At 42.5% G+C, this 27,219-nt stretch overlaps 1 protein-coding gene across 1 annotated transcript in view; it reads left to right on the top strand.

Moving 5' to 3' along the window:
* LOC124594098 (retinal homeobox protein Rx2) overlaps positions 1-27,219 on the top strand; it is an 88,536-nt gene that overhangs the window by 9,021 nt on the left and 52,296 nt on the right. The window contains exons 2-3 of the mRNA XM_047132449.1: positions 23,283-23,387; positions 23,433-23,577. Of these exons, the coding sequence (XP_046988405.1) occupies positions 23,283-23,387; positions 23,433-23,577 (250 nt within the window). The remainder of the gene's footprint in view (positions 1-23,282; positions 23,388-23,432; positions 23,578-27,219) is intronic.

The following is a 27,219-nucleotide window of genomic DNA, read 5'->3' as shown; positions in this document are numbered from 1 at the left end:
AAACTACCAAAAAGTGACACCTGTTCAAAATGTGATGGATTTCTAATTGCAATAAATAACCCAGAATTATATGCAGAAGAAGTCACAGAAAAGAAACAACAATATGAACTGCATCTCAATAAGGCTGACAGAGGACACAATATGATTGCGTCTTTAACTGCTCTGGCTAAAGAAAATTCGAAAGAGCATCATTTGATAGCAATGGACATGCAGCAAACGTTCCCAACGTTCCCCACACTTAAACTAACAGCTGGTCCAGCATTTTACAAGAAGAAAATGTGGACATACAACTATGGTATCCACGACGGTGGATCAAATACGGGTTATATGTTTCTGTGGAGCGAGAAAGATGGAGGACGGGGTTCAGATGAGGTTGGGAGCTGCTTATTGAAGTACTTGGAGATAACTAATCCTCAGACAAAACATCTCCACATAATCACAGACAACTGCAAGGGTCAGGCAAAGAATTGGACTATTATTGCTTTGGAAAGGTCCCTTGGTGCTACCAAAAGATTTGATTATGTCCAGCATTACTTCCCTGTGGTAGGTCACACCATGCTACCTTGCGATCGTGATTTTGGTCGCATTGAACGGTATGCAAGAAACAGACGTCCAATAGTGTACACTCTAGATGAATGGGCAGAAGTAACAAAATCTGTGAGTCCAAATCATTTCATTGTAACTAAACGGAAAGAGAAGACTTCAGAAGTTTGGAAAGCCTGGAGACATTGATCTCAAAACGTACAGAATCGACGTCTGGAGATCCCAACCATTTCTGTGAAGCTACTCAGTTTAAGTTTGAGTCTGAAGATCCCTTCAAGCTAAGTGTAAAGCACTCTTATTCAGACATAGGAGCTTTCATGTCAGTGGATATTCGTGTCAAAAAGAAAGGAAGGCTAGTTGAACCAAATCCATATCAGCTGCCAATAAAGTACAGAAAGCCACTACCAATTAACCAGAAAAAAATTGATGATGTACTGTCTCTTATGATATACATACCTGCAGCAAATCTAGATTTCTTTCCGTCATCTACTGGAAATAACGTGTCCAATGATGAGGTAGAGGAACTTCCTTGATGTAGCTGTATCAATGAAAAAGTAATTTATACATTTCAGATACCTGATACGTGTATAGTAATGTGTAAAAATTATATATTCTGCTTGCTGTGTAAAAGTAGTTAAAATAAATCCTTACAAATTCATACTTTGTGTTTTAAACAATTTTTTGGGAGATATAGTCATAAGCCACCGTTGACTACATCTTAATTAAAATCATTCTAAAATTAATATTTTATAGCATGCAGAGAGTTGACTATTTAACAACATGCTTCGCAAGTATTAAGCAAGTGTTTGCAGTAGAAATAAGGTTTCTATTTTGTATTAAACATTTTCAGACCTCCGTGGAACTTTAAACTCGCTGTATCTCAAAACAAGTTCGATGTGGCTTATGACTGTCTCTCCAACCCCTTCAATTTAAAACATAAAAATCTGTCTTTCTAGATAATATCTACTGGTCCTGTGAGACGCGAATGTAATTTATTATTCTCCAAGAATAGAAATTTATTTCACGTTTTGCATATGCAGCTTTCGATCATTTTTTCTCCATTTGATTCCGTATCTTGAGGTTAGAGTTATACTATAGGAAGGGAATCAATTTCAATTGTAGACCGTGCACTTCTGCCACCGCAGTAGTCGAGGTGTCGGCAACTGCACTGCTCTGCTGCAAGCGCACCTCCTTTGTGCTACAACAGTCGTGTTAGAAAGATGCTGTCACAGCAAATAAACCTTCAGCTCACACTTAAACGAACACAAAGCCTTCTTCAGAAACGAAAGCTGAACTAAATGAAAATGAGCGTAGGGAGGGCAATTCGAGAAGCATTCAGTGAATTCGAAAGTAAAACTTTACCGTCAGATATGACGAAAAACCCTAAGAGGCTTAGGTCTTACATAAAATCAGTAAACGGCTCATAATCATGTATACAGTCGCTCGGCGATCATAGTGGTGTGGAGAATGTCACTGTGGTGCCCAGTATACTGAAATAGGTCTCCTGAAATTGTTTCCTGCTTTCAAGCATCGAATGAATGCCGAAACGGTAGATATTGAGATACGAGACCATGTAATAGATAACCTGTTGGAACAGCTCCAACAAAGGTGAGGGTCTTGTGGGACACCTGTACAAATCTGTTAAAGATGTTTAAAAAAAGTGTCACATACACCCTTAGGAGATCGTATTGGTCAAAAACTGGAAGAAAAGTTGCTACAATTTTATGTCCGCAAACCAGCACCTTTTGAGTTATGGGCCAGCCTGTCGGCCCATTTCCATCTTCCTGTGACGCAGAAGTAGAAACTGTAGGCAGTGCTGCACGTGATTACCACGCGTGCTGACACACTTTCAGTCCTTCTTCGCAGTGAATTACGCACTCTTGGAAAACACCCGGCTCCATTACGATTGAATCCATGCATTAGTCACATGTTCATGTAACGTCTCCACATCGTCGATAGATTGGGCTTACAGCAATTCCAGGCCCGGTGATATGTCCTCGCCGTTCACCGGATGTGAGTCGGTAAAATTTCTGACTACTGGGACATTTAAAGGCATCAGTGTATACCCAAACCATCGACAATGCGCAGACGTTACAGGAGCGTATGACCATTGTATGTGACGCAGTCCGAAAGGAGCCAGGTGTATTTGAAAGCATGCATATTTCACTGCAAAGAAGGGCTGAAGGATGTGTCAGGAGGCGTAGTAGCCACACGCAGCACTGCCTATAGTGTCTACTTCTACTTCTGCGTCACAGACGGATGTAAATGAGAGGACAGGCTGGCTCACAACGTAACAGGTACTCGTTTTTGGACATATTATTATGGGAGCTTTTATTCTAGTTCTGACCAGTACTTCGTCCTTCAGGAATATGTGACATATATTTTTAAAAACCCCGTATACTTTACATGAAAGAATTTGCTCTCTTCCCAGCAGCTGTTTAAAGTAAATCATTAGAGAATTGAAAGGAACCAAGCAGTTGGAAAAAAGGCGAAAATTGCATCAGTTTTCAACAAAGGCCGTTGAACAAATGGTCATTAAAACAGATGTACACCGCTTGTCAATCTGTTGTAGGATTATGGAACAAGTTTTATGCTTGTGGGTTATAACGCTTTTTTTTAATAAATCTCCTCTATATGAATCAACATGGATTCAGCAAACAGAGATCTCGTGAAATTCAGCTCAGCCTGTTCGTCCATGAGATCCAGAGGACATTAGATAACGGCATCCATACTATTGCTGCGTTCCTTGATCGCTATCGCCTAGTGAACTTAGACGGAGCGACTTTGTAAGTGGATTCAAGACTTCCCTTTAGATAAAATTCAACGTGATGTTCATAATTTAGACGCAAAGTAGCTTCGGGAGTATTCCATGAATGTGTCATGGGGCCGTCATTATTCCTCGTCTTCCAAGAAGAATCAGGCAACATCTCACTTCCTCACACACATATATAATGAATAATGAGCATGGCGAAAAAATCAAACAAATCCCGGCTCACACGAGGGCTTATCGACAGCCGTTATTTCCTTGCTCAGTGCGCAAAAGAAACAAGCAAGAGGAAAACGACAGTGGTACCTGAAGTATACTCCACTATTCCATAATGTGGCTCGTGGAATTCGTGTGTAGATGCTGTTGTGGTCTTCACTCCGAGGGCTGCTTAGATGCAGCGCTCCACGCTATTCTGTCCTGTACAAGTCTCTTCACCTCTGGGTAACTAAAGCGACCTATATCCATATGAACCTGCTTACTGTGTTCAAGCATCGGTCTAACTCTGCAATTTTTACCTCCCACACTACCTTTCATGTCTCAGGATCGGTCCTACCAAACGATCCCTTCTTTTGCTGAAGTTATACAATAAATTTATTTTATCCCCATTTCTGTTCAGTACCTCATCATTAATTATTCGATATACTCGTCTATTACTCAGCATTCTCTTGTAGTTTCATATCTCAGAAGCTTCTGTTCTTTTCTTCTCTGAACTCTTTACCCTCCACGTTTCACTTCCGTGCACTTCTCTTGCTCAGAAATCTTTTCTTTCTATTTTCAATTGTCAGTCTGCATTTTGTACCCTCTCTACTTCGACTGTCTTCAGTTACTTTGCTGCCGCAATAACATAATTTATCTACTACTTTATGTTTTCATTTCCTAATCTAATTTCCTCAGAGTCATCTGATTAAATTCGAGTACATTCCATTTGTTGGTATTTATCTTACAACCTCTTTTCAAAACCCTGTTTATTTTATTCAACTGCTCTTCCGAGTCCATTGCCGTTTCTGACAGAATTACAGTATCATCGGCAAGCTTCGAAGTTTTTATTTGTTCTCATTGAACTTTTATTCCCTTTTCAAATTTCTGCTTCTTTTTCTTCACAGCTTCATTGATGTACACAATGAATAACATCAGAGATAGGCTATAATCCTGCATCACCCCCTTTTCAACTACTGCCTATGTCCTTCGGCTCCTATAACTGCAATCTGGTATCGGTACAAGGTGTAGGAAACCTCTCGCTCCCTGTGTGTTGTCCCTGCTACATTTAGAATTCCAAAGAATGTATTCCTGTTTAAACTGCCAAATTTTTTTCTAAGTCTACAAATGTTACAAATGTACGTTAGCCTTTATACAGCCTATCTTCCATGGCAGGTGTCTGGACCAGTATTGCCTCGCGTGTTCCTGTATTTCTGCGGAATCCAAACTGAATTTACCCAAGATCGGCTTCTACTACTTTTTCTCGTTCTTCTGTAAATAATTCTTGTCATTATTTTGCAACAATGACTTAGCAGACTGATGTTTGGTAACATTCACATCTGTGAGCATCTACCTTCTTTGGAGTTGAAATTGTTATCTTTATCTTGAAACTTGGGTTTTTTTTGCATGTCTCATGTATCTTACACACCAGATCGAATAGTTTTATGACGATGGTGTTCTCCCATGAATATCAATAATTCTGATGGAATATCATCTGCTTCAGTTGCCTTGTTGATGTAAATTTATATAAAATGGCCTGGTGGACGACGTCAGAAGCTCTGTGAGGCTGTTCAACAATGGTCTTGTAGTATAAGGAAAGTAGCAACACCTGTACACTGTAACGAAGTTCAGGCCTGCAGAGGATCGAAGCGTAGTGCGAGGTGTAGCAGTTTACCCAACGGAAACAAATATAGCCTACTGTGAATAAATAGACAAAAACAAGAGTTATTACTCGATTAAATGACTGGCTTTCAATCAGTGGAAACAAGTCGCAACCGTAAAATATCGAGAAAAATGCGTCCGGAGCGATGGCGGTCCGAGATTTATTAGAAAAATCCCCTGGAAACGCGATTCACCAACGAAAGAGGTAGGTTACAACATTCGCGCTCGACTGATTTCTTTGGGTATTACGTGTCAATATGAGCCACTTAACAGTTAGATTTGACAGAGGAGATAGAGAATATCCAAAGAAAAGGGACTCATTTCGTAACGAGATCGTTTAGTAAGCGCGAGAGGATCACGGAGAATTTTATTTTTTTTCAACTCCAGTGGCAGACACTACGAGAGATGCGTCGTGAATTACAAAGAGGTTTGCTATTGAAATTCAGAGAGCAGAAGTGTCAACCATCCTTAATACTTTTTCTCATTACCATCTCGCGAAATGGCCATGGGGAAAACAGAAACTCGACCTCATTGGAGGCTTGCCGGCGGTCGTTCTCCCTACGCATTGTTCGAGCATGGAACTGGACAGTGGCCAGGGGAAAGGGAAGCGGGGGGGGGGGGGGGGATGGTTACCCGAAATATCCTTCGCCACACACTGCAAGGTACTGAAAAGTGCAGACGTAGATCTACGAGTAAATAATCTTAATCGCTTCTGCTTCAACTCACGCTACGAATGATGAGTCCTAAAACACAATCAAAATGACAAACCTATTTTGCTGTTCTCCGCAACCATTACTTTATCTGCAGTCTTGTCTCCGAAATATAATGGTAGGTCCACGCTTCGTGTGTAGTCACGTAAGTCCAGCCTACGACTCAAGTTTTCGCAGCACATATTTGGAATTTTCTTCCACAGGCGTTTTCATTCGAGTCAGCAGAAGCGACACCCCACCACCTATCCCTTCATGCAAGATGCCTATTTTTCAAATGATCCTACAAATCTTCTGTCACTATACGATGACTGTGACCAATTCCCTAGAAGATAATCAGTTATCCAGTGTTCCCTCGACCAGGCTTAAATTTATTGACCCATTAATGAACAATCTTGATTACTTTTGTAGCGTCCACACGAACTTCAATCAGTTTACTTCGTATGACTACTTCATTTACAAATTTTCTTGCACACGCTTCATCCGTTTCTACGATTTTTAATTTTTTTCGTATTCATTCTCTTTTCCTAAGCATAGAGCGTGATGTTCGAGTTCTGACCCATTTCACAGAAGGGACCTTTCTAGCCAAATACAAAGTGATTTGGTGTTGTGGCAGACTGAGTCCCAATCCGAATATTTTGGGAGGGGTTTCCAGTTCCTGCAGTTACCTTACGACCAAGGTCAGTCTTCCGGAAACTTTGGTTAGAACTTGGAGTTAGGAAGTATTTTTAACTTAGTTTGTGGAACGTCTGTCACTGCACGCAGCTGACAACAAATAACTGAGAGTTGATGAGTTGTCCCTATTTCAAGGTTTGAAGAACAATATGTATGGATAGTCATATATGTTAATAAAATTTCCTGTTCCTTCGCTAAAAATGACAGTTTAAAAAACTCACTCTCGCAATTTAAAACTTCACCTTATTCACAAAGATTCCACACGTGGACTGATAAATTGATTTGCATATCATATCTTGTGCGACATGGTGTGCTATGATACTACTTGATAATGACTTCACATTTGAAACTGGCCAACAGCAGAAAATAATCGATTAATTTTACAGTCTACAGCTGATAATGTTTTACATTCTTAAAGACTCATTCTGAGACAATCAATAGGCACACATGCTCTGCTTGCCAATAATGGCCGGACATTTCCCGAAGGATCATTCATTCATCATTATCAACATCAGTGCTTAGGCTTTTAGACCTGTTCCCCCTCCTTATTGGCCCTGCAGGTCTTCCAGGAACGTCCCTACCTTCGCCAAACTACTTGTTTGTATGACGAAGCTGTTTTGATCATCCAACATTCACCGTGAAGGATCATATGTCTCAACAATACTCGTTGTAAGTCTATATGTGGCTGTTCTATATGTATATGCATGTTTAGCTCCGACTGCCAGGTTCTGACCAAGTTTTCTCTCGGTTGTCAGGCAAATATCAGAAACGTTGATGGTTACAATGGACAAGGTGGATGTATGACGAGGGCAGATGGTTGTCGATGGAGACGTGTCTGTCGGTGTGTCGATACCTACCAACTGGATATTTCTGCCAGAGGGAAAATAGTCTGAAGTATCTTTAGCGCACTCATGAGAAAATAAATTCTGCTTATTCTTCAGTCGTGATACGCCCGGAGTCGATGTTTGTTTGATCCACCTGCGAAGACGAACCACTAATTAGCGCACAAGTAAATGATGTGATGTCAAATCAAAACATCTGTATTCACAACTGGTTATTATTATTAGCTTTCTATGTTTGGATTTGTATCATTGTATCTCTGATAAATTCTTTTTGGTGTACTAAGAAGGCCGCTAAGACTAGTAATACAGGGATTCGCATCTGAGTTAGGGATAGCTGACATGTTAGAGAAAAACCACACCTACAGCTACCTTGAAATGGCATAGTTAAACGTATCACACGATCGCGGTACCATCAGACCTTGCGCTGGACAGTCATGTACAGGACGGGCAGCACACGAGGTCTCTAGACGTCTGATTAAGGTCAAATCATGTTGGCTCGACGCGAAGGATTCTCCATTTAAAAACTCGCGCAGACGCTGGGCTTGTCAAGATCCTCCGTGACAAAATTCTGTACTGAGTACATTGATCAGAGAAAGGTGTCTTTGCCAAGGTGATCTACTTTGTTGAACAACGTGTGGATGACAGGGATCGTTGAGGGTAGCTAACGTCATAACAGCGAAGCAGGTTATTCGCCAGTTGATTGTAGGGTAAGAATAAAAAGTAATCAGCTACACGACCCAGAACTTACTCCATCATAAGCAATATAGGAACCAGACTCCTACACGAGTACCGGTACCTCTGTTAACAGCGTCACAGAGGATGAGATTAGCGCTGGTACAGGAATTCTGTGTTTGACTGGTAGAAGCACCTATTTGGTCACTTGGAGGGACGAGATACCATGAATGTTGGCGTAGGGTGCTAACAAGAAACGAGTCCGTCGAAAAGCAGATACGTTTGAAGCCTATGGTGATCTACTTTAATTTTTGTAAGGAGTGAAAAGGGGATCTGCCACCGTTTTTACGGCGCACAATACCTGGAAGAGCTTGTTTGTTTCTGGCACGTGTTTATTTGGGGATCAACTAGAGACGTGCAAACCGAGTAAGACTACGCACCACCTCGTAACTTCCGAATCCACCTCAACATCTGTTGTAAGAGATGACGTGAAGTGGGTGGGGTGCCTCAGACTAATTTTCCGCTTCCTGACCCATTCAGAGACGGTGCTCGCGGATACAGAATGCCTGTACCTACTATCCAGCTATAATTTCTCTAATTTTAGAGTCGAGGTCGTGACGAGAGATGTATTTTGCAGCAAGCATTGTGTTTCTCGACTGGTTTTCGGACGCGGAAGCTCGGAATTTTGTGCCGGCCGCGGTGGCCGTGCGGTTCTAGGCGCTGCAGTCCGGAACCGCGGGACTGCTACGGTCGCAGGTTCGAATCCTGCCTCGGGCATGGATGTGTGTGATGTTCTTAGGTTAGTTAGGTTTAAGTAGTTCTAAGTTCTAGGGGACTGATGACCTAAGATGTTAAGTCCCATAGTGCTCAGAGCCATTTGAAGCATTTTTTTTTTCGGAATTTTGTAAGCGAGATTCTTCAGTACGAAAAATGTTATTCTCCCGGCGTCTGCCTTTGCTGCATGTGGAGCATCTCTGCGACTCTTTCACTCTGACTTAACCAAACTGAGAGATGAATCGTGCAGCTCTTCTCTGAATCTTCTGCGCCTACTTCGTTAATTCATGTTGGTGAGAATTCCATACCGATAAACAGCACTCAAGAATTCGTCGACTTCTTTTGTCCGTAACTGCAATTCCTTAGAATGCTACCAATAACTGTGTCTGGGATCTGCCTTTACAAAGCCTAGATTTATTTATCAGTTTCACCTTAAATCGCTACGGACTGATACTCCGGTTAATTTACGACTGATTTAGGTTAAAATCTGTGAATTCCTAAGGGACCAAACTGCTGACGTCATTGGTACCTAGACTTACACACTACTTAAACTAACTTATGCTAAGAACGACACACACACACACACACATACATACACACACATTTCCGAGGGAGGACTCGAACCTCCGGCGGGAGGACCCGCCCAATCCGTGACACGGCGCCGCGAGTCCTCTCAGCGCGTCTCTCTTTCAGTTACTGATCGCCGATCACATGGCCAAGTGATATCGCGGCCTTTCATCTTTCTGATGCATTCTTTTCGGTTTCCAAATGTCCTTATCAGTTCAATATAGCCACTGCATCCCATATCATCGTCTATTTGTCATATATACTATTAATGTCTTGATCTGCCCCACAAGCCTTTTCGTAAATTACCCTATAAACTACAGTTCAACTACTCATGATGTAATATGTGCTTACCCATTCTATCGCTCTCATTCTTATGTTCATTCCTAGACATTTTTTCCTGTTGACTTTTTTATTACTAGTTCGATCAATCTATCTGATTTCAATAGCCTCCTCTATCACTTTAATTAAAATGTTTGCAACACTACTAAGCAGTGGTCCAAATATAGCTCTTCATTAATTTTTTCCGGTATTGAGGTTTACATCGTTCGAATTTAGGAAGTTGAGTTTTTATAGAAAACCGTTTTGCCTTGTTCATTCCTTCCCAACATGTTTCTCTCACGTCTACGTTTTTTATCGAGTCTAACGAATGAAGACGCAAGAAAGAGATATTACCAAGAACGAAGTACATTATCTACATCTACAAGGATACTCTGCGAATCATATTTAAGTACCTGGAAGAGGGTTCATCGAATCACCTTCACAATTCTCTATTATTCCAATCTCGTATAGCGCGCGGAAAGAACGAACGCATATATCTTTCCGTACGAGCTCTGATTTCCCTTATTTTATCGTGGTGATCGTTTCTCCCTATGTAGGTCGGTGTCAACAAAATATTTTTGCATTCGGAGGAGAAAGTTAGTGATTGGAATTTCGTGAGAAGATTCCGTCGCAACGAAAAACGCCTTTCTTTTAATGATGTCCGGCCCAAATCCTGTATCATTTCAGTGACACTCTCCCCCATATTTCGACATAATACAAAACGTGCTGCCCTTCTTTGAACTTTTTCGATTTTCTTCGTCAGTCCTATCTGGTAAGGATCCCACACGGCGCAGCAGTATTCTCAAAGAGGACGGACAAGCGTACTGTAGGCAGTCTCCTTAGTAGGTCTGTTACATTTTCTAAGTGTCCTGCCAATAAAACGCAGTCTTTGGTTAGCCTTCCCCACAACATTTTCTATGTGTTTCTTCCAATGTGAGTTGTTCGTAATTGTAATTCCTAGGTATTTGCTTGAATTTACAGCCTTTAGAGTTGACCGATTTATCGTGTAACCGAAGTTTAACGAATTCCTTTTAGCACTCGTGTGGACGACCGCACACTTTTCGTTATTTAGCGTCAAATACCAATTTACGCACTGTTCAGAGATATTTTCTAAATCGTTTTGCAATTTATTTTGGTCTTCTGATGACTTTATTAGTCGATAAACGACAGCATCATCTGCAAACAACCTAAGACAGCTGCTCAAATTGTCTCCCAAATCGTTTATATAGATACGGAACAGCAAATTACCTTGGGGAACGTCAGAAATCACTTCTGTTTTACTCGATGACTTTCCGTCAATTTCTACGAACTGTGACCTCTCTGACAGGAAATCACAAATCTAGTCAGATAACTGAGACGACATTCCATAACCATGCAATTTCACTACAAGCCGCTTGTGTGGTTCAGTGTCAAAAGCCTTCCGGAAATTCAGAAATACGAAATCGATCTGAAATCCCTTGTCAACAGCGCTCAACACGTCATGTGAATAAAGAGCTAGTTGTGTTTCACAGGAACGATGTTTTCTAAATCCATGTTGACTGTGTGCCAATAGACCATTGTCTTCGAGGTATTTCATAGTGTTCGAACACAATATATGTTCCAAAATCCTGCTCCACTTTGACATTAATGACATGGGCCAGTAATTTAGTGGATTACTCCTACTACCTTTCTTGAATATTGGTGTGACCTGTGCAACTTTCCAGTCTTTGGGGACGGATCTTTCGTCGAGCGAAAGGTTTTAAATGTTTGTTAAGTATGGAGCTAATGCATAAGCATATTCTGAAAGGAACCTAATTGGTATACAGTCTGGACCAGAAAACTTGCTTTTATTACGTGATTTAAATTGATTCAGTAATCCGAGGATATTTACTTCTATGTTACTCATGTTGGCAGCTGTTCTTATTTGAATTATGGAATATTTACTTCGTCTTCTTTTGTGAAAGCATTGCGGAAGGCTGTGTTTAGTAACTCTGCTTTGGCAGCACTGTCTTCGATAGTATCTCCATTTCTATCCCGCAGAGAAGGCATTGATTGTTTCTTGCCGCTAACATACTTCACATACGACCAGAATATCTTTGGATTTTCTGCCAGGTTTCGAGTCAAAGTTTGATTGTGGAAATTGTTATTAGCATCTCGCATTAAAGTCCGCGCTAAACTTCGAGCTTCTGTAAAAGATCGAAAAGATCGCCAATCTTGGGGATTTTGCGTCTGTTTAAATTTGGCATGTTTGTTTCGTTGTTTCTGCAACAGTGTTCTGACCCGTTTTGTGTACCAAGGAGGATAAGCTTCGTCGTCTGTCAGTTTATTTGGTATAAATCTCTCAACTGTTGCCGATACTATTTCTTCGAATTCAAGCCACATCTGGTCTACACTTACATTATTAATTTGGGAGGAGTGGAGATTGTCTCACAGAAAGGCGCGAATTGAATTTTTATCTGCTTCCTTGAATAGATACATTTTTCGTTTATTTTTGGATGATTTGGGGGTTACAATATTCAATCTCGTTATGATAGCCCTGTGTTCATTAATCGCTGTATCCGTTTTGATGCTCGTTATTAACTCAAGATTATTTGTTGCTAAGAGGTCAAATGTGTTTTCACAACTGTTTGCTATTCGCGTGAGCTCATGAACTAACTACTCGAAATAATTTGCAGAGAATGCGTTTAGCACAATTTCGGATGATGTTTTATGCGTATCTCCGGAATTAAACATGTATTTTCGCGAACATATAGAGAGTAAATTAAAGTCACCACCAACTATAATCGTATTATTATCAAGAATAAAATAATTGGGTACTTACCTGGTTTCTGTGATCGCAAGGCCTCTACCCATTGTTCCAATCTGGGATGCACTTGAGAAGGACGTATGCCTATTCACTTTGTACTCGTCAAATTCCATAAGTTTCGGGGCAGCATGTAACAGCAAGATGCTGCAACTGTTCTGTTGACCCGGCGAATCCACGCCGCAGTGAGTAGCTGCTATCACCGTGGTTTTCACTTTCAATTTCCAGTTGTTGTTTTATTTCTTTTTGTATGAAGAGTGACTTGGTCACTTTAAAGAAAACAGCGACCCAAAGTCTGACAATCTGTAATATCCACAACAGTCTGTGATCGCAAGCACACAGAATAATCTGAAGATGATCATTAAGTGTTACGGTCATTGAGTACAACGAATATTTACGATCGTAGAGTGTTGTGGGTTTTACGTATTGTTGTATTTTTTGTTTTGCATGTTTCGTGAATTACATTCTTGATAAATCGCGACGATGTGGTACGTGTTAGTAGGATGGCCAATAAGATACGCGGCTACGTGCTGACAATTTACGTAAATGGATTTTTTTTTTAATTTTAATCTTCAACAAAATTTGATAACTGTAATTCGGCTATGTATATACTATTTGCACAGAAGTTTGTCTATGAAGTAGAAGGAGTTGTCAAGTTGAAATTATTCAATTTTGTTTTTGTAATTCCCATTATCAGCTTGCACGTATAACTCACAAGGGATGTGGTGAAACATTTTTATGGCTGCAAATTTTACTCCCTTCTGTGCAGAGTAAGGCTAAGCTGTGGCTAGAGGAGGTATACTTGTTTCTGGTGCTATATTTATGACAACCACTGTTATTGTCAGGTAGTGCACGATTCTTCAATACAAAACTCGTAAGAGAGTAAATGCATTTTGAGGTTGCTGTTAGTACGCTAATTTTTTTAAACAGCTGTCTACATGAGACTCAAGAATATACACAAAATATTATCCTTGCTTTTAAGCAAGGAATATTTTGTGCTTATGTGTGGTATCGTCCCAAAAATTATTCCAAAAGAAATAAAAGAATGTAAGTGACCAAAGTAAGCTAATTTTGTTACGTTTTCATCAACAAAATTACACTTAGAGCAAGTAATTGTGAGCTCAAGCGTCTGAGAGGATCTGTAACATGCGTTTTCAGTTCAGGTTCTCTATCAGTATGCAAACCCATGGGTTTTGAAAATCAGTTTTACATATTTTCTTTTCCTCGTGCTCTACTGTTATTGAAAATATCTTGCCTTGTACAGCGCTGAATTAGCTGTTAAATATTTAAGTTAAGTACGGGGGTGAATCAAATGAAAACATTAAATTTTTTTTTAATATTATTTATTATGCAGAAGCGGTACAAAGCTGTATCACTTTCCAACATAATCTCCCCCGCGCTCAATGCAAGTCCTCCAGCGCTTACAAAGTGCATAAATTCCTTTATAAACAATTCTTTTGGTAGTCTGCGCAACCACTCATGCACCGCGTGGCGTACCTCTTCATCATTGCGTCTTTGAGTGGTCCAGACATATGGAAATCACTTGGGGCAAGGTCTGGTGAGTATGGTGGATGAGGAAGATTCTCAAAATGCAGATCTGTGATTGTTGCAACTGTTGTACGGGCAGTGTGGGGTCTTGCATAGTCATGTTGCAAAAGGACACCTGCTGACAGCAATCCATGTCGCTTTGATTTGATTGCAGGCCGCAGATGATATTTTAGGAGATCTGTGTGTGATGCACTGGTGACAGTGGTCCCTCTAGGCATGTAATGCTCCAAAATGACGCCTTTTTCGTCCCAAACGAGAGTCAGCATAACCTTCCCTGCTGATGGTTCTGTTCGAAACTTCTTTGGTTTTGGTGATGAGAAATGACACCATTCCTTGCTCGCTGTCTTTGTTTCCGGTTGGTGGAAGTGAACCCAGGTTTCGTCCCCAGTAACGATTCTTGCAAGGAAGCCATCACCTTCTCTTTCAAAGCGCCGAAGAAGTTTTTCACAAGCATCAACACGTCGTTCTCTCATTTCAGGAGTCAGCTACCGTGGCACCCATCTTGTAGACACTTTGTGAAACTGGAGCACATCATGCACAATGTGGTGTGCTGACCCATGACTAATCTGCAAACATGCTGCAGTGTCATTCAGTGTCACTCGGCGGTTTTCCTTCACTAAGGCTTCAACTGCTGCAATGTTCTGTGGAGTCACAACTCGTTGTGCCTGACCTGGACGAGGAGCATCTTCCACTGAAGTCATACCATTTGCGAACCTCCTACTCCATTCGAAGACTTGCTGCTGTGACAAACATGTATCGCCGTACTGAGCCTTCATTCGTCGATGAATTTCAATAGGTTTCACATCTTCATTACGCAAAAACAGAATAACAGAACGCTGTTCTTCCCTGGTGCAAGTCGCAAGTGGGACGGCCATCTTTATACTGATACTGCGACGGTACGTGTGCATCTGCACTATACTGCCACCTACGGTCCATTGTGCACGCTGCTTGTAGCACGCTTACCAACTTACAAAATAATTTGTTACTACAAATTTAAGGTTTTCATTTGACTCACCCTCGTAATAGACCATTTACCAGTCGGGGACGGCCCAGCGATTTGCCTTTACACAAATAACCTGTTTCTCGGAAATGTTCATGCCATCGTCTAATGCTCTGTGATGTAGGACGATCCGTATACCATTCCTAGTACGAAAGTCACGCTTAACAGTTATTACTGACCCGCACTGCGGAAAACGTAGAACACAAAACGCTATCTGTTGTTCCGACCTTTTTTTACTAGAACTGAAGTGGGCGCACATTTCTGCGGGAACTTTGGAGAGTTTGCTCTTTCCAACATCATGTTGTTCATGAACGTTTCTCAAATGACATAATAGTTATGATTTTTTTAAATCGGATGATTCTTCTTGATATACCCTGTATTTAATAGTATACAGGGTGTTACAAAAAGGTACGGCCAAACTTTCAGGAAACATTCCTCACACACAAATAAAGAAAAGATGTTATGTGGACATGTGTCCGTAAACGCTTAACTTCCATGTAAGAGCTCATTTTAGTTTCGTCAGTATGTACTGTACTTCCTCGATTCACCGCCATGATTTCATACGGGATACTCTACCTGTGCTGCTAGAACATGTGCCTTTACAAGTACGACACAATATGTGGTTCATGCACGATGGAGCTCCTGCACATTTCAGTCGAAGTGTTCTACATCTACATCTACATCTATACTCCGCGAGCCACCTTACGGTGTGTGGCGGAGGGTACTTATTGTACCACTATCTGATCCCCCTTCCCTGTTCCATTCACGAATTGTGCGTGGAAAGAACGACTGCTTGTAAGTCTCCGTATTTGCTCTAATTTCTCGGATCTTTTCGTTGTGATCATTACGCGAGATATATGTGGGCGGTAGTAATATGTTGCCCATCTCTTCCCGGAATGTGCTCTCTCGTAATTTCGATAATAAACCTCTCCGTATTGCGTAACGCCTTTCTTGAAGTGTCCGCCACTGGAGCTTGTTCAGCATCTCCGTAACGCTCTCGCGCTGACTAAATGTCCCCATGACGAATCGCGCTGCTTTTCGCTGGATCATGTCTATCTCTTCTATTAATCCAACCTGGTAAGGGTCCCATACTGATGAGCAATACTCAAGAATCGGACGAACAAGCGTTTTGTAAGCTACTTCTTTCGTCGATGAGTCACATTTTCTTAGAATTCTTCCTATGAATCTCAACCTGGCGCCTGCTTTTCCCACTATTTGTTTTATGTGATCATTCCACTTCAGATCGCTCCGGATAGTAACTCCTAAGTATTTTACGGTCGTTACCGCTTCCAATGATTTACCACCTATGGCATAATCGTACTGGAATGGATTTCTGCCCCTATGTATGCGCATTATATTACATTTATCTACATTTAGGGAAAGCTGCCAGCTGTCGCACCATGCATTAATCCTCTGCAGGTCCTCCTGGAGTACGTACGAGTCTTCTGATGTTGCTACTTTCTTGTAGACAACCGTGTCATCTGCAAATAGCCTCACGGAGCTACCGATGTTGTCAACTAAGTCATTTATGTATATTGTAAACAATAAAGGTCCTATCACGCTTCCCTGCGGTACTCCCGAAATTACCTCTACATCTGCAGATTTTGAACCGTTAAGAATGACATGTTGTGTTCTTTCTTCTAGGAAATCCTGAATCCAATCACAAACCTGGTCCGATATTCCGTAAGCTCGTATTTTTTTCACTAAACGTAAGTGCGGAACCGTATCAAATGCCTTCCTGAAGTCCAGGAATACGGCATCAATCTGCTCGCCAGTGTCTACGGCACTGTGAATTTCTTGGGCAAATAGGGCGAGCTGAGTTTCACATGATCTCTGTTTGCGGAATCCATGTTGGTTATGATGAAGGAGATTTGTATTATCTAAGAACGTCATAATACGAGAACACAAAACATGTTCCATTATTCTACAACAGATTGACGTAAGCGAAATAGGCCTATAATTATTCGCATCTGATTTATAACCCTTCTTGAAAATGGGAACGACCTGCGCTTTCTTCCAGTCGCTAGGTACTTTACGTTCTTCCAGCGATCTACGATAAATTGCTGATAGAAAGGGGGCAAGTTCTTTAGCATAATCACTGTAGAATCTTAAGGGTATCTCGTCTGGTCCGGATGCTTTTCCGCTACTAAGTGATAGCAGTTGTTTTTCAATTCCGATATCGTTTATTTCAATATTTTCCATTTTGGCGTCCGTGCGACGGCTGAAGTCAGGGACCGTGTTACGATTTTCCGCAGTGAAACAGTTTCGGAACACTGAATTCAGTATTTCTGCCTTTCTTCGGTCGTCCTCTGTTTCGGTGCCATCGTGGTCAACGAGTGACTGAATAGGGGATTTAGATCCGCTTACCGATTTTACATATGACCAAAACTTTTTAGGGTTCTTGTTTAGATTGTTTGCCAATGTTTTATGTTCGAATTCGTTGAATGCTTCTCTCATTGCTCTCTTTACGCTCTTTTTCGCTTCGTTCAGCTTTTCCTTATCAGCTATGATTCGACTACTCTTAAACCTATGATGAAGCTTTCTTTGTTTCCGTAGTACCTTTCGTACATGATTGTTATACCACGGTGGATCTTTCCCCTCGCTTTGGACCTTAGTCGGTACGAACTTATCTAAGGCGTACTGGACGATGTTTCTGAATTTTTTCCATTTTTGTTCCACATCCTCTTCCTCAGAAATGAACGTTTGATGGTGGTCACTCAGATATTCTGCGATTTGTGCCCTATCACTCTTGTTAAGCAAATATATTTTCCTTCCTTTCTTGGCATTTCTTATTACACTTGTAGTCATTGATGCAACCACTGACTTACGATCACTGATACCCTCTTCTACATTCACGGAGTCGAAAAGTTCCGGTCTATTTGTTGCTATGAGGTCTAAAACGTTAGCTTCACGAGTTGGTTCTCTAACTATCTGCTCGAAGTAATTCTCGGACAAGGCAGTCAGGATAATGTCACAAGAGTCTCTGTCCCTGGCTCCAGTTCTGATTGTGTGACTATCCCATTCTATACCTGGTAGATTGAAGTCTCCCCCTATTACAATAGTATGATCACGAAACTTCTTCACGACGTTCTGCAGGTTCTCTCTGAGGCGCTCAACTACTACGGTTGCTGATGCAGGTGGTCTATAGAAGCATCCGACTATCATATCTGACCCACCTTTGATACTTAACTTAACCCAGATTATTTCACATTCGCATTCGCTAATAACTTCACTGGATATTATTGAATTCTTTACTGCTATAAATACTCCTCCACCATTGGCGTTTATCCTATCCTTGCGGTATATATTCCATTCTGTGTCTAGGATTTCGTTACTGTTCACTTCCGGTTTTAACCAACTTTCCGTTCCTAATACTATATGCGCACTATTTCCTTCAATAAGAGATACTAATTCAGGAACCTTGCCCTGGATACTCCTGCAGTTTACCAATATTACGTTAACTTTTCCTGTTTTTGGTCTCTGAGGACGGACATTCTTTATCAACGATGATAATGTCCTCTCTGGTAAGCCGTCAGGTATTTTATCGTTTCGCCCAAGGGGGGGTCCCTCTAACCTAAAAAACCCCCGTGTGCACGCCACACGTACTCTGCTACCCTAGTAGCTGCTTCCGGTGTGTAGTGCACGCCTGACCTGTCTAGGGGGGCCCTACAGTTCTCCACCCAATAACGGAGGTCGATGAATTTGCAACCATTATAGTCGCAGAGTCGTCTGAGCCTCTGGTTTAGACCCTCCACACGGCTCCAAACCAGAGGACCGCGATCGACTCTGGGCACTATGCTGCAGATATTAAGCTCAGCTTGCACTCCGCGTGCGATGCTGGTTGTCTTCACCAAATCAGCCAGCCGCCGGAAGGAACCAAGGATGGCCTCAGAACCCAAGCGGCAGGCGTCATTCGTTCCGACATGTGCTACTATCTGCAGCCGGTCACACCCAGTGCGTTCAATAGCTGCCGGAAGGGCCTCCTCCACATTACGGACGTGACCCCCCGGCAAGCACACCGAGTGCACACTGGCATTCTTCCCCGACCTACCCGCTATTTTCCTGAGGGGCTCCATAACCCGCCTAACGTTGGAGCTCCCTATAACTAATAGGCCCGCCCTCTGTGACTGTCGGGACCTTGCCGGAGAATCGGCCACTGGCCCAACAGGCGAGGCACCCTGTGGTGGCTCGGAAACGATGTCATCACCACTAGGAAGCACCCCGTACCTGTTGGAAAGGGGTAAGGCAGCTGCCACGCGGCCAGATCCCACCTTCGCCTTTCGGCCAGGCACGCGCGAGCCCACCACTGTCCGCCATTCACCCTGGAGTGATGGCTGACCGGTAAGATGCTCACTGCCGGAAGACGCAGCGACATCAGGGGTTCCATGTGATTCCAAGGCCACCGAAGTAGGCATAGGTCTCACCACAGTTGCCCCAACGCCACTACGAGCCGACGCCTGCGCCTCGAGCTCGATGAGCCTAACAGACAAAGCCTCCACCTGCCCCCGAAGAGTGGCCAATTCTCCTTGCGTCCGCTCACAACAACCACAGTCCCTACACATGACTATGTTTACCCTACTCTATACGGTGACAAATTCCCAAGATAATCTTCTGATGAGCTACTCTGATAATCAAGAAACACTCACTGAAATACGAGACGCGAAAACTACGCTAGGTTTTCCCAGAAAAACTATTTAAAAGCTAAGCGCAGCAAATAAGTACAAAAACGCTTTATACAAACAGTACTCGCTGCTGCTGGTGCTGTCGCTCTGGCTGTCACAAGACAACTGCTGATTCAAGTGACTAGTGGCTAACGGCCGCGAAACAAACAAAAGACGGTTTTAGGGCGCTTTCTGTTCTAAACGATCAAGAAAACACTAAGAAATCTAACACGAAAACTACGTAAAGTTTTATCAAGAACTGTTAGTTACTATGCAGAGCAGATAAACACAAATAGAATCCCTTCCTTAGTGGAAGGTCGTAAACAAAATGCAAAATAAACGCTTTATACAAACAGTACTCGCTGCTGCTGGTGCTGTCGCTCTGGCTGTCACAAGACAACTGCTGATTCAGGTGACTAGTGGCTAACGGCCGCGAAACAAACAAAAGACGGTTTTAGGGCGCTTTCTGTTCTAAACGATCAAGAAAACACTAAGAAATCTAACACGAAAACTACGTAAAGTTTTATCAAGAACTGTTAGTTACTATGCAGAGCAGATAAACACAAATAGAATCCCTTCCTTAGTGGAAGGTCGTAAACAAAATGCAAAATAAACGCTTTTTACAAACAGTACTCGCTGCTGCTGGTGCTCTCGCTCTGGCTGTCACAAGACAACTCGTACGCTTCTCAACAACAGATTCGGTGACCGATGGATTGGTAGAGACGGACCAATTCCATGGCCTCCACGCTCTCCTGACCTCAACCCTCTTGACTTTCATTTATGGGGGCATTTGAAAGCTCTTGCCTATGCAACCCCGGTACCAAATATAGAGACTCTTCGTGCTCGTATTGTGGACGGCTGAGATACAATACGCCATTCTCCAGGGCTGCATCAGCGCATCAGGGATTCCATGCGACGGAGGGTGGATGCATGTATCCTCGCTAACGGAGGACATTTTGAACATTTCCTGTAACAAAGTGTTTGAAGTCATGCTGGTACGTTCTGTTGCTGTGTGTTTCCATTCCATGATTAATCTGATTTGAAGAGAAGTAATAAAATGAGCTCTAACATGGAAGGTAAGTGTTTCCGGACACATGTCCACATAACATATTTTCTTTCTTTGTGTGTGAGGAATGTTTCCTGAAAGTTTGGCCGTACCTTTTTGTAACACCCTGTAATTCTGTCCTCGTTGCAACATACTAAAAATAAAAATATGGAATTTTAATTGAATCTTTTCATCATATATAGTGGTTTTGATGCGATCCGTCTCATCCAGTACACTGGTCCATCTCACTCACACACCTATGGATGAGATGGACCATTCAGGTATTTTTTCATTTTATCATATTTTTCGTATTTTAAGTAGCATTGCCTCAATAATGTATTGCAGTTATGTTTATATGACACGCTATTCGAATGCGCTGGCAGAAGTCAAAAAAGTTTAAAAAGCAAAAATATTTTATGCTGAAGAAGCTCCAGGGCTTAGCCTAATGGTAGGTAGCGTGTTCAGTGGAGTAGCTCTTCTGCAAGCCAAGTTGTGCAGACGAATGCCGGACATTTGCCACGACGGACATTTGCCACACTTGCCTCTTCGCCAGTTAGCGATCCCTCAGGTAAGGGACGCTATTCCTACTTCTGTCCGCTTTCAAACCGCCGTCTCTACATCTTACTCGATACAACCAGTATACGTAAGGGACCTTCTTCTTCGACATCTTGGCCAAATACAGAGCTTCTTTTCCGAATTAGATATATTTTGGGAAACGAAAGCAACACCAACGATTATGTCAGTATGTAATTAGTTCTGCCAAATATAAATATAGATCCCTCTGTGTGTACGGTAGCTTCCTTTCACGCTTACTGATTGCGATAGAAACAGTCCATCGCCATGAGAGCAACAAGAAAGGAACGATGTAAAGAGAATGCGAATGTACGCTAATCATTTCTTTTTGATCACTGCATTTGAGCCTACTTTAATTACTACAACTGCATGCCCAAAAGACAATAAGGAAAGAAGAAATGGGTATGTGAATGTTTGAAAAAAAGAACGACATCGTCCATATTAATTTACCCTCTAAAATGCGATATCCCTTGCGGCAAACATTAGTTAATAAAGTGTAGCAGGACAATGTTCAAAACATGACTGAAAATACCTTCACTAAGTAGAGATAAGATCATCTATGATTCACATGTCATCTAAAGTCGACGTACAATTTTAAAATGTTAGAAATAAGGAAATGAAGTAATACAGAATGCTATGCTTGTAACGTACGTTGTTGTTCTACGTTGTTTAGCTATGGAATTTACAGGGTCACAGAGAAAGCGTCCTAGGTTTTGGAGGGAAAAGCCGTAATTGTAATGATCTGCACTACAACAGAAACAAGAAGCCGAACTTAAGGAAAAATAATGTAATGTGTGTTCCAGCTGACAAGCGGCATTGAAGCAGATAGTTCCTGTGACTTAGTTTGGGCGGAGGTTAAATTCGACAACCGGAATAAATTAATAACTGGCTCCTTTCACCGACCCCCGGTCTCAGATGAAACAGTGGCTGGACAGTTCCAAGAAAACTTGAGTCTGATCACAAATAGGTACTGTACTCATACAATTAGAGTTGGCACTGACTTCAATTTATCTTCCGTATGTTGACAAAAATAGATTTCAGACCCTATTGTAGATAGAAAACAACTTCCGTAATTGTTCTAAACCCTTTTATAAAAATTATTTTGAACAATTAGTTCACGAGGCCATTCAAATTGTAGATGGTTACGAAAACACACTTGACCTCTTAGCCACAAATAATCCTGAGCATCACGACGGATACAGGGATTAGTGAACACACAGTCGTAGCGAGGCTCAGTTCCGTAACAAAGAAATTCACCAAAACTAAACGCGAAATATATCTATTTATAAAAGCAACTAAAAAATCGGTTGACGTCTTTGTAACAGACCGTCTCCAATCCCTCCAAACTATGTAAGTGAAGACCATACGTGGCTTAAGTTGAAAGAAATAGTATCAACAGCACTCGAGAGATTCATACCAAATAAATTAATGAGAGACGGAACTGATCCCCCATGGTACACAAAACACGACAGAAAGCTGATGCAGGAGCACCGAAAAAGGCAAGTATAATTTAGACGAACGCAAAATCTCCAAGACTGGCGAAGTTTTACTGAGGCTCGAAATTTGGTGCGGATTTCAATGCGAGATGCATTTGATAGTATCCACAACGAAACTCTGTCTAGAAATGCGGCGGAAAATCCAAAGAGATTCTGGTTCTATGTTAAGTAAACCAGCGGAAAGGCTCAGTAAGCGATGAGGAGGAGGAGGAGGAGGAGGAGGGGGAGACAAGGGATCCAACCCTTCGGGGCAGGTAAAATCGTGGCAAATGTCCGGCGTGGCAAATGTCCGCACACCGTGCAGACGTGTTGAACTATTCTTAAAAGCAGTATATTTTCCAAAACTTTTGAGAAGGAAGTTAAAAGTGAAAGTAGACGCTGCTCGCCATCATGGAGATGTGTCAGGTTTGCGGATTGCAATTTGAGCAGCTTACAGCGGTGACCGGTCTGTGCAGGTGATGCTGGGTCTCCAGCACTCGGACATTCTGCTGGGCAAGATGGACGGCGGCGCCGGCGCCGGCTCGGGCGGGGGCGGGCAGGGCCAGGACGGCGGCGCCGGAGGCAGCGGAGGCGGCGGGGGCGGCGGGGGCGGGCTGTTCGGCGCGGCTGGTGACGCGGGCCCCGGGCCCACGCCGCCGCTCGTCACGCAGCCTGCCGCCAAGCGCAAGGATGACCCGCTGTTGCAGCACGCCGACTCACAGCAGCAACAGCAGCAGCAGCAGCAGCAGCAGCAGACCTTCATCGTCTCCGGTGTGTACGCCGTGCACTCACATGCAGCCCGTATTGTGATGTAACTACGAAATCCATCTGTCCTCGGTTGTTATTCTTGAAGACCGTTCTCACGCAGCTCTCAACCCCACTCTATGCTGCACAAGTACTGCAACATCAATCCATTTCAGGATCTTTACTGTACTCAACCTTTATATCCCACTATAATTTCTACCCCTCTGTCACCAAACAAACTTCTCTTTGATGTCCCAGGACCAGTCCTCAATTGCTGATAAGCACGATGTATTGAATGAACTGCCGGCCGCTGTGGCTGTGCGGTTCTAGGCGCTTCAGTCCGGAACTGCGCTGCTGCTACGGTCGCATGTTCGAATCCTGCCTCGGGCAGGTTAGTTTTTTTGTTCAGTACCCCATCATTAAATATTCGACCTACCCTATAAACTTCAGCATTCCTCTGTAGCGTCATATTTCAAACCCTGCTCTTCTCTTCTCGTCTGCGCCGTTAATCGTTCACGTTTCTCTTCTATGTAAGGCTATACCCCAAACAAGATATCTTAATATCTGGCACGTTATTGGCAGACACCACCCGTAATTTCACTAATTTTGTCTACAAAGTTTACATCATTCAGTGCTCTCACAAATATTATTTATTGGATATGCCGGTATCGAGTTTTCGGTCAGCCATCGGCCAAGAAGCATTATGGACTATTGACAACGACTGAAAAGGTGAAACTGGTATACTCAATAAATAAAATTTGTGTGACCATTGACTGATGCAAATCTTATACTCCAAACAAATACTTCTAACACAGGACAGAAAGAAGGTCGGCATCCATCGTAATATCATCTGTCTTTTATATTGCATTGCAGATATAGATTTCGACTGACAGTTCAGCCAACATCAGTGCTATAATTAAAAGTAATACAAGAATCAGACATATAAACAGCAGATTAAAACTGTGTGCCGGGCCGAGACACCTAACAGCGCACACCCCGCTGCAGAGTGAAATTCTCATTATAAAGGGTGAGTCACCTAACATTACCACTGGATGTATTTCGTACACCACATCAAATACTGACGAATCGATTCCACATACCGACCGTGAGGAGAGGGGCTAGTGTAATTGGTTAATACAAACCATAAAAAAATGCACGGAAGTATGTTTTTTAACACAAACCTACGTTTTTTTAAATGGAACCTCGTTAGTTTTGTTAGCACATCTGAACATATAAACAAATACGTAATCAGTGCCGTTTGTTGCATTGTAAAATGCTGATTACATCCGGAGATATTGTAAGCTAAAGTTGACGCTTGAGTACCACTCCTCCGCTGTTCGATCGCGTGTATCGGAGAGCACCGAATTACGTAGGGATCCAAAGGGAACGGTGATGGACCTTAGGTACAGAAGAGGCTGGAACAGCACATTACGTCCACATGCTAACACCATTTTATTGGTCTTTTTCACTGACGCACATGTACATTACCATGAGGGGTGAGGTACACGTACACACGTGGTTTCCGTCTTCAGTTACGGAGTAGAATAGAGTGTGTCCCGACATGTCAGGCCAATAGATGTTCAATGTGGTGGCCATCATTTGCTGCACTCAATTGCAATCTCTGGCGTAATGAATGTCGTACACGCCGCAGTACATCTGATGTAATGTCGCCGCAGGCTGCCACAATACGTTGTTTCATATCCTCTGGGGTTGTAGGCACATCACGGTACACATTCTCCTTTAACGTACCCCACAGAAAGAAGTTGAGAGGTGTAAGATCAGGAGAACGGGCTGGACAACTTATGCGTCCTCCACGTCCTATGAAACGCCCGTCGAACATCCTGTCAAGGGTCAGCCTAGTGTTAATTGCGGAATGTGCAGGTGCACCATCATGCTGATACCACATACGTCGACGCGTTTCCAGTGGGACATTTTCGAGCAACGTTGGCAGATCATTCTGTAGAAACGCGATGTATGTTGCACCTGTTTGGGCCCCTGCAATGAAGTGAGGACCAATGAGGTGGTCGCCAATGATTCCGCACCATTCATTTACAGTCCACGGTCGCTGTCGCTCTACCTGTCTGAGCCAGCGAGGATTGTCCACGGACCAGTAATGCATGTTCCGTAGGTTCACTGCCCCGTGGTTTGTGAAATCCGCTTCATCGGTAAACAGGTAGAACTGCAACTCATTCTCTGTTAATGCCCATTGACAGAATTGCACTCGATGATTAAAGTCATCACCATATAATTGCTGATGTAGCGACACATGAAACGGGTGAAAGCGGTGACGATGCAGTATGCGCATGACACTACTTTGACTCAGTCCACCGGCTCTCGCAATGTCCCGTGTACTCATGTGTGGGTTCACGGCAACAGCAGCTAACACACCAACTGCACCCGCTTCTCCTGTGACGGGCCTGTTACGGACCCGTTTGCGTGCTACGACCATACCTGTTGCATACAGTTGGCGGTAGATGTTTTGCAATGTGCGGCACGTTGGATGCTCTCTGTACGGGTACCGTTCTGCATACACCCTGCAGGCTTCAGCTGCATTTCGGCGACACTTGCCATACATGTGTATCATCTCCGCCTTTTCAGAGTTCGAATACACCATGGTCACAGTTCCTACAACACTACACTATCACAGACGTCTGGTAACACGGTGTACTACAGATGGTCAGCGTGCGGAGACGAATACAGAATAACAATAGCAGCAAGCGCTACATGCGGACACTGCGACAGCTAGAACATACCACAACAGGGCACTACAGCCACACTCGTAAACACGGTCGTCATCGTAAACATATCCCTGCATATGCTGCTCGCCGACTGTGGCCCGTGTTTGTTACAACACGCGACTGAACGTCGGAGGTTTCAAGCGTCAACTTTAGGTTACAATATCTCCGGATGTAATTAACATTTTACAATGCAACAAGCGGCACTGATTACGCATTTGTTTATATGTTCAGATGTGCTAACAAAACTAACGGGGTTCCATTTAAAAAAACGTAGGTTTGTGTTAAGAAACATACTTCCGTGCATTTTTTTATGGTTTGTATTAACCAATTACATTAGTCCCTCTCCTCACGTTCGGTCTGTGGAATCGGTTCGTCAGTATTTGATGTGGTTTACGAAATATATCCAGCGGTAACGTTAGGTGACTCACCCTATATAAACAGCACATCCATCAAATGCCATGTCACAATTGTAAATAATTACAATTCCACAGCTTCGTACCGTTATAAGTAATCATGTAAACTGAATGTAATTATAACGACATACATTCTAATGTAACTCTACCACGTACAAGCGTTAGTCCAATTGAGGTCGCTGTTTACAGTTCCACACACCTACCATAGTATTATGTCGTACTGAAAAACCAACGCCCTCTATTTATTTCCCATAAATAAAAGCGTGGTTCAAGCTAAATTGCTTTTTTAATACATAAAAATACACAAATCCAAATAGTAATTATAATAAAATATAATTTTGTCTGGAAGCACACGGATTTAAAAATTCATTATGACGAATGTTACATTTCCTCTTATTGGATATCCAATGCCCTCTACTTTTTATTTCCCATATGTAAATCAATGGGTTAATCTAAAAAAAAATTGTATACGAAGATAGTAACTGTTCTCGAAAGAACAGATACCACTGATGACCGTG

Source organism: Schistocerca americana, chromosome 2 (genome assembly GCF_021461395.2).
Source record: "Schistocerca americana isolate TAMUIC-IGC-003095 chromosome 2, iqSchAmer2.1, whole genome shotgun sequence".
In the NCBI taxonomy this organism is placed as follows: Eukaryota; Metazoa; Arthropoda; class Insecta; order Orthoptera; family Acrididae; genus Schistocerca; species Schistocerca americana.
This window is presented reverse-complemented; position numbering and strand designations above follow the sequence as displayed.